This window comes from Panthera pardus, unplaced genomic scaffold (genome assembly GCF_024362965.1).
Source record: "Panthera pardus isolate Hobbes unplaced genomic scaffold, ASM2436296v1 HiC_scaffold_2, whole genome shotgun sequence".
Classification (NCBI taxonomy): Eukaryota; Metazoa; Chordata; class Mammalia; order Carnivora; family Felidae; genus Panthera; species Panthera pardus.
In genome coordinates this window covers 50678937-50687856 of record NW_026526765.1, presented here as the reverse complement: position 1 = coordinate 50687856, position 8920 = coordinate 50678937, and the positions used below count along the sequence as shown (strand labels likewise).

Genomic DNA, 8920 nt, shown 5'->3' with positions numbered 1-8920 from the left:
ACATCAATAAAATTATCCTATTGGCCTAACATGTTTGTACATTATAAAGTATAAAAACAACTTTTGGCAATTCATTGGCAAATTATTTCATTTATTTATATGGCAATTATTACCTTCGGGAGCATTTTGTGAGATCTACTTAATGCATTATATTTTATAAGCTCCCATTGGTGTCCTGTCAGAACCTCATCATTATAAAATTGTTGCATTGTTAAATAAGCTTGGGAAATGCTAAAGTCCAAATTGTCTTGTTTGCATACACCCAGTGATGGGGAACTCTTTTCCACCAGCAGTGAGACAGCTCAGTGTGCTGCTGGAAAACTCTACCAGGAAGAGCATTCTTTCTTATGTCCAATTAATGGTTCTGAAATTCTAGTGAACACCAGAATTAGTGGCGGGTTGGGGAAACACAGCTTGTGGGCCCCACCCCCAGAATTTCTGCCTCAGTACGTGTGTGGTGGGACCTGAGAACTTGTACCTAGGACATGTTCTCAGCTGCTGCTGCTGTGGCTGCTGGTCCAGGACCACATTTGAGAACCACTGGCCTAACCCTGGGCACCTCCCTGTAATTTCCACTCCCTCTTCCCTAACTGTGATTCCCAGAATGACTGAGCAAGTCTAATTCCTTGTCTAAAACAAAGAACTTCAAACATGGGGCTTCAAACATGCAGCTTCCCAATGCAACGTAAGCACAAGCATAAGGCTGGGTATGCAGCGTTCTCCTTTCTTTATTCACAGTAGCTCAAACAGTGCTGGCAATTTAGTGTGCGTGCAAGAAAGATCTGTTGATTGACTGGCTGGCAGACAGTAATCACTATATAATTGTAGCTCATTATTCTTATTACTTCTGAGGAATAATAATCTCACAAGGCAGATCTTCTTTCTAGAGGGCTCCAAGATAAGCTATAAATGCACTCTGACCCTGTCTGCTACGTTTCCAGACCTCAGTAGGGCCTAGAACCATGCAAGGAGTGTCCTTTTGCCTCAGGGTAAGGAATTTCTAGAATTTTCCATACATGGGCCTGGCTCATATTATTCTACATTTCTTTAAAGAATGGGCTCACAAAAGGAATGATGTGATGAATATTTTCAACAAAGAATTCTCTTACTGAATGGAAGAAAAGTGTGGAAGTCAGCAATCGGATGGGAGATGAAAGTGTGAAACCAGTATCCCACAGGGGATGTCCTCCAGACATCGTCAGAGTGATTTACCTCAACCCTCCACAGCTGGAAAAGAGCAAAAGAGACGTTGTGCAAAGAGCCAGGGGTGTGTACACAGCAGCTTCTTATTCCTGTCCTTCCCAAGGGAATGAACCTCTATCCAGTGTCATTTGTCATTATTGGTGTTCCCACCCTAGTGTTCACATCCCATTGTGTCCCTCGGTGATGAAGTTGGTTTGCATCTTGTAGCTGGCCTTGGTGGTTCCCCAACCTGGTGCTTCAGTTTAAGGAAGAAGAAATAAAAAGGCTTTCAAATGAATAACTATAAAAGCAATTCATTTTTGTCCTAAAGCATAAGTAGGGTCTGGGAGAGTTGAATGGAAAACTTCCTTTTCAGACCTCTTCCCAGGCTCAGGAACAAGTTATTCCAAAGCCATCACAGGCAAAGAGAAAAAACAGAAGAAACTATTGCTATAATTATTGCTAATTACAATCTCATGATTCCATTTAATCTCCACAGAAGAAGTTCACCAACTGGAGAATGCCATTGATCCTCTGTGCCCAAGCCAATTAGATATTTTGGTCCAATCCAGAATGGTTACCCAGCCTTTGCCAGAATGAAATTGTGTTTAGAATTTTATTTTTATAGTCTCTGAGGCATCCCAGATTTTAACAGGACATTGGATACCATCCATTTGTGGCACATCTGCTCCAACAAGATCTGCATATTTCAAAAATCATTAAGAAGTTAATACCAAAACCTGTTTTAACTCTCTCTCTCATGACAAGTGGTTTTTTTAATGTTCAAGCGTTTAGATTTCCCTTCGAAAAATGAAAATGATTCCTTTACCTTGGGATTTTGATCCAGATAGCGGAGGAGGAAAGAGATTATAAGTGACATCTTAATTTGGGGCACCTCATTAGTCAGGGGGACTTGGTTTTTGATGATGCTCTTCTAATTGACTATCTGCAGACGGCCATTCTCTGGAGTGTTGGAGAACTCTAAGAATCCCACTTACAGTCCTCCTGAGTTTTGCAGACTCCTGCCTTTCACTGCCTGAGGGTCCCTGGAGCTCCAGAAATCACAGAAGGGGGTGGGGCCTCAGTCATTTACCTCCCCTGTAATCTGAAGCGAGTTGTTTATACCCTCTGACCCTCTGCTTTCTTGAGGTGTAAGATGAATAGAACGCTCCCTGCCTGAAAGTTTGCTGTGAGAATAGAAAATACAGCATCTGTTGTCCTAGGGCAGGGGACAGGGTCAGTGCCCAAAACGAAACTGTGTATTTGTTTATTCAACCAAAAGTTAGGCACAAGAGTGAGTGCACAATATATGGGCCCCGCTTTCCTGGTCATTATGGTCTGTTGGAGAAAACAGATTATGAGTCAAATAATCACTCAGTTTAATTAAAGATGGAAGTAAGTACAATAAAGGAGAATTTACAGCAGAGAAACTGCTACTTAGTTGGGGGTGGACAAGGGGTCAGGGTGGGGATTAGGGAAGAGGAGGAAGTAACTTTTGAGCTGAGATCTGAAAGACAGGGGTGGGGGAGCCACACTGCAGGGCCCCTGGGGGACAGTGTCAGAGAAGCAGGCCCTTGGAGAGAACAAGGGGGTAGCTGCAGACATTGGCCTTAATTAACCACTGGCAATTTCACATAAATCACTAGCAAGCTTTAGCCGGGGAAGCCTTTGATTTAAATGACAAAATTTTACAAGTATGTCTTAAGAACAAACCTTTAATGTTGCGTGAAATAAGATTTATTGACAGGAATACTTCTTGAGCCATTTCACTAATTTCTCTGAAAAGGTAATTAGTTTATATGAAAGAAAAAAAGGAAAAAGCTTATATAGTTATATATAGCTACTTCATTACATACAGTAGATAGATAATGCATGAATGCATTAAAATTTATCATAAGTCATAAGGATAGGTGAACTGGAAGCATTTGGGATAGAGGCTCAACCGTGCTCATTACTGGTTGTATTATCTTTTTTTTTAAGTTTATTTTTATTTATTTTGAGACAGAGAGACAGAGAGCAAGTGGGGGAGGGGCAGAGAGAGAGGAGACAGAGGGTCTCCACACTGTCAGTGCAGAGCCCAATGTGGGGCTTGAATTCACAGACCATGAGACCATGACCTGAGCCAAAATCAAGAGTTGGACACTTAACCGACTGAGCCACTCAGGCACCCCACTAGTTATGTTTTCTCAAGCAAGTTGTTTACTTAGGGTTTTCTCTGCTTTTTTTTTTCTGTTTTTCTCTGTTTTCACTGTACTAAGAGCTTATATGACATATATTACCGAAGGTTCACAACTATTCAGTGCTATCAACGTCCTCCTCCTCCTCATCATTAGCATTATCTCCACTTTACTGAAGAGACAGAGGTTCAAAAAATTAAGTAGTATGCCAAGTTTTACATAGGTAATAAATAATAAGATTGGCATTTTAATCCTGGCAACCATTTCCCAAATTTGTGTTCTTAAAACCACAGCATCATTTGCTCTGTCCAGCCTGGAAGGTGGTCATGAACATGAAACAGTCTGGAAAGACACCACACCAATGTAAGAGACCACCAGGATGCACATTTCTGCTTTCCTCCCATGAAACCAGACCCTGTCAGGTTTGCCTCAACTTGATTCCAACCATCCAAGCTGGGACTTCAGAAGAGGTTTTTTAGCAGATGTTTCCTGTATGCCCAGGGGCTCATGGGTCCACTGGAATCGTTGGCGAGGTATTCAATACACGTGCAGATGTACATTTTTTTTGAGGTCAGTCACCCAAAACATTTACGAAGTTCTGGTAAGAAGATGCCTCTCTCCAAATAATGATCCAATGAAGTGGATTAAGGACAATAAAGGACTGAGTTCAGGAGAGATTTTTAATTCAGTCTGGTCCCAAGCAATAAGCAATAATGACCTGCTCACTAGATATTTCAGGTAGGCCAATAGTGTGCTAGTCCAGGGTTCTAACTGCAGTCAGGCTCCTTTAAAACTTATTCCTGGCTTACACCCTTAAAAAAACACTTCCTCAGTCCTCTACATAAATTTATACATTTAAGAGTTAGGTAACCTTGCAGAGAAAAAAAGAGCCTAAAAGACATTGAACTCTGAACTATCCACATCCTTCAAATTCTGTGCAGTCTTCAACAATATTTATTAAGATGACTTGCACAGCACTGTGATCAGTATATACATTCCCTTTGCAGTGGTTTTTCATAAGTGGTATTTCACGTGAACACTTTCTTACATTCATGTGGTCCACACACTTGTGATTTTAATAACCTGATAGTATTCCATTCTGTTATCATTTCTTGAATACATTTAGGTCTCTTTACAAAACAGAAACCCTCAATTTTAGATCCTTAACTCATAGGTTTTCATTTTAAGATTTAAAAAAATCTGATATAGAAAATGCTAACAATGTATAACATAATGGTTTCCGAGCATGGGTTTTGGAACCCAACAGACTTGTATTTGAATCCCATTTCTGTTTCTTATGAGTTATGTGACGTTGAGCAATTCACTTAAACTCTCTGGGCCCCAGTTTCCTCATTGTAAAACGAGATAATAGCAATATCTCCCACTTCAAATTGTTGCAAGATTAGCAATATGAAATGCTTAATGTGTTTTGCCGAGTGCCTAGTACATGCTAAAAGCTTGGTAAGTGATAGCTATTGGCATAATAGAAACTAGAGAACAGGGCCCACCTAGGGCCATTTCTTTAAGAGGGGCGAAAACATTATTTTTTCCAAGGTCACAAAGAAAGGAAATCTGGGGAAATAAGGAAGTTCAGTTGGCCACATGTTGGTATAATTTTACTTGCCAATTCCAAGTTTGGGTGTCTGAAACGAACATTTTCAGTCCTAAAATAAGATGGCAAACTTGGGGCTGGTGCACATGAATAAATATAGCCAGAGAATAAATACACCCCGCGTGTCCCTGGCATGGTGCATCTGTTCAGCCTTACCAATCCCCACCTCCCTGCAAAGCAAATTCTTCCAAACCAAGTCAGCCCTCCACCATCAAGGAGGATTTTCGGGCACCTCCCCCAACCAAATGCTTGAACATACAAGTGAGAAGAACCACAGCGATTCTCTCTTGTCCAACTCATTCACTTTATAGACCAGGAAAAGGGAGGCTTGGGCAAGTGACGTGCATTCCCAAGGTTGCATAATTCCTGAAGAGCAGAACTGGTCTAGAACTCCTTCCTGTTATTTTATTTAAGTGTGGACCTCCTAGACTAATATTTACTTAATTTTTAATTATCTTTTTCTTTTTTTTCCTAAAAGTAAATGTGAAAGGGAACTTTATATTACTATTAGTGGAAAATCCAGTATTACTCAACTTAAAAGATAATCATAAAAATAAGTAGCAGAACAGTGACACTGAATTCTAGCTAAAATATACAATGGTCTATCAAAAGATTGCAGCCTGAGGTGAAGCCTCTCCCCCGCAGAAAAGGATATTAGCAAGAGTTCAAGTGCAGCTGAACAAGGACCACCAAACTTATAAATGAAAATGCCATCAAACTTTTCTCTCTGAGGGGAAAAGGAATGAGAAGGAAATAACTGCCTTGGCATGGTATGGGGGGTGTGAATTTGGAAACACTGGTCTGCTCCATTTTGCTTGGTTTTACTTTCTGGTGTCCCTACACTATTTTATGGGTCACTCAACTTAGAATGTTCCCTGGAAGCCTTGCATTTTGAGGTCGATGCTAAGCTCCAACAAAGCAGTCCAATTCTTTGCTTCCCTTTTCAGTCTCAAAGCTCCAGTCAAACCCTCAACATCCCTGTGCAGTTAAATTGTTCTCAGCCCACTTTGAGGCTCATTTTAGCCTCAGGTTAGTCTTGTTTGTATGCATTATTATATTCAATCTCCAATGATTTTTTTCTTTCTTTTTTTTTTTTTTTCGTTTTTTTAAAACTTGTTTAGAGAGAGAGGGAGCATGAGTCGGGGAGGGGCAGAGAGAGGAAGTGAGAGAATACCAAGCAAGCTGCACACTATCAGCACAGAACCTGATGCGGGTCTCAATCCCACAAACCATGAGATCATGACCTGAGCCAAAATCAAGAGCCAGATGCTTAACTGATTGAGCCACGCAGGTGCCCAACCAGTGATACCTTTTTAAGTAGACACTGCTACAATCCTCATTTTACATATAAGGAAATTGAGGCTTGAAGAAATCACTGAACTCATCCAAGTCCTTAGCTGATAGCTCAGAGCTATGTGATTCAATATTCTATGCTCTTCTTTTTTTAAGTTTATTTATTTTTGAGAGAGCGAGAGAGAGAGCATGAGTGGGAGAGGGGCAGAGAGAGAAGGAGACACAGAATATGAAGCAGGCTCCAGGCTCTGAGCTGTCAGCACAGAGCCCTATGTGGGGCTCGAACTCGCAGACTGCGAGATCATGACCTGAGCCAAAGTCGGACGCTCAACTGACTGAGCCACCCATGCGCCAATAATATTCTATGCTCTTAATCACTGTGATATATTACCTTCCAGTCTAACTTCTACTATTTAATTTGCTTCAAAAATATTTACTGAATATTTCTTATGATCCCATCAACAGACTCAGTATAGTAGGGGCGAGCAAAGAAGGGCATATCGCAGTCCTGGTCCTTGAGTTTTATATGCCATTAATACATTCAGCAAATACTTACTGGCCTACCGCCAAGTTGTAACCTTGTTGAAGACCCAAGACACATACATATAAAAAAGTGCATGAATAAATAATATAATCAAATACCAATATGTACGAGTAGTTGGTAAGAGTTGTGAGCAGGTCAGGAAGGAGATGCATTATGTGGTCTGGCATTACTGGGGAAGGCTTTATGGAAGACACAACCCTTGGAAGGAGGGAGGACATTCCTTGTGAAAGTACAGAGTGAGCAAAAGGACAGAGGTGGGTGGTACTAAGCCCAGGGCGACAGGAGGCTCCTTTTCTTAATACGTGATAAATTAACAACAACAGAACAAACAAACACACAAACCAGCCACAGGCTGGCAGGGTCTTACACTTGGCTGTAATTTTCAGGAATCAGTTATAATAAACCCCTTGAGAAAAAAAGTTCCTCCGGTCTAAAGAGTAGCATTGGGTCAAAGGGGAGCTTTCCCCAAGGATGCTTTAGATTTCAATTGTGTGCCTGAGAAAGTTCTGCCACTGGCATGGCCTAGAATATAAACTAAGGGGCAGGAAGCTTTCAGGCAGCCTCAGTGCGGTAGAAGGAGGAAAAAAAATCTACTTATTAGGATTGTTCGCCTGAGAAGCCTTGAGGTACACTAGCAAGGCAAGAGCTTAGGAAATAAGACCTGCTCCTTACAGTTAAATGCCAAGTGCTGTCAATGACTTAGGGCTGGCTCATTATGGACCTATTTCAGCTAATCCTCCGCAGGCAACAATCCTCCTCTTTTCAGGGACTATGGAAGCCTGGGGAAGGCCATTTCTTTTCCAGTCAGGTGTGAGGGCAAAGAGCCATCCATCTTTAATAAATCTCTAGGCTCACAGGATTCTTCTCATTGTAGCTAATGCAGAATTTCTAGGTCTCTGAAATGTTCAACATCCATTCTGCCCCCTACTGATTAAACAACAACAGCAACCCATCTGACATCCTATCTCCTCTATTAGATGCTAAGTTTCTAGAATAGTCATCTATATATTCCCTTACCTGTGCATTAATTCGATCAACAACTGAGTATCTCAATTGCATGCACCTTTGTTAGCACCTAAACACTTGATTGTACTCATTGCTATTTGGGGTCTGGCCCTTACCTATATCTCTGGCTTCATCTCCCACTCTCCTGTGCCCAACCCTCTAGATTCCAGACACACTGACTCTGCTCCCTCGTCTGACAGCCTCCTGCTTACCATAACCAACTCTTATAAGCTAACTCTTCTGCATGGACATGGAACAAATATTCCTTTCCACCTCCCCACTTCATCTGGCTAGCTTCTCTGTCTCTCTCTCTCTTTTTTTTTTTAAATCCAAAATGTGTTTATTGGGATAGTTTCCCACTCATCTTGAGTCAAGGTGCTTTTAGTGCTGCTTCCGTCTGAAGGAGCATCCTTCTGTGAGCCGTGCTTTTCCTCCTGTAGGCTGGCCAAGGAAAATGGAGCAGCCAACACACAAAACTAGTGTTTGTGCCTGGCTAAAGATGGTGGTGATTTTGTAGCGTCCTGGGCACTTCCCATCCATGGAGTAGGAGTTGGGGCTCTGCACCAGGCGCTTCTTCCTGTGTTTCCTCTTCTCCTCTTCTGGAGATAGGTGAAGGAGGCCCTCTGAGAGGGACATGTTCTTGTGGGGAGGCTATCACTGCTGGAAACTCATCTGGTTAGCCTCTTCTCCTCATTCAAATCAGCTCAGGTCTTCCCTTGTCTCCCAGGCCTGACTCCCAGGCTAAGCCAGGTTCTTGAGTTATAGGCAGGTGAGCCTCTGTGCCCTCACTAGTCTGTGAGCTCCATGAGGCAAGGATCTTGTCTGCTTTTCTTCCCAACAGTTAGTGCAGTGTCTGGCCCATAGTAAGCATTCAACATAATTTGTTGTTTGAAGGAAGGATGGGAGGGAGGGAAGGAGGAAGAAGGGAGGAAGGAAGGAAGGAAGAAAGTACGGTCCTTTCTCCCAGGATTCTGTAAGACCTTAAAGGCAGTGTTGGCATCTCTTGGTCCTAGTGCCCAGCACAATGCCTGGCATAAGAGCACATAGAAAGTATGTGTTGAAACAAACAAAGAAAACTTCCCTGCACAAGCTACCACTTCAAGGTAC

At 42.0% G+C, this 8920-nt stretch overlaps 1 protein-coding gene across 1 annotated transcript; it reads right to left on the bottom strand.

The window, feature by feature from the left end:
• Positions 1-8194: 8194 nt before the first annotated feature.
• On the bottom strand, positions 8195-8449 carry LOC109257563 (40S ribosomal protein S27-like). Its single transcript, XM_019433726.2, has one exon. The coding sequence runs from the start codon at positions 8447-8449 to the stop codon at positions 8195-8197; it is 255 nt and encodes an 84-aa protein (XP_019289271.1).
• Positions 8450-8920: the final 471 nt, after the last annotated feature.

Bases quoted from the DNA above. Each gene is read 5' to 3' on its own strand.
- LOC109257563 (XM_019433726.2), bottom strand. From the start codon at position 8,449: ATGTCCCTCTCAGAGGGCCTCCTTCACCTATCTCCAGAAGAGGAGAAG.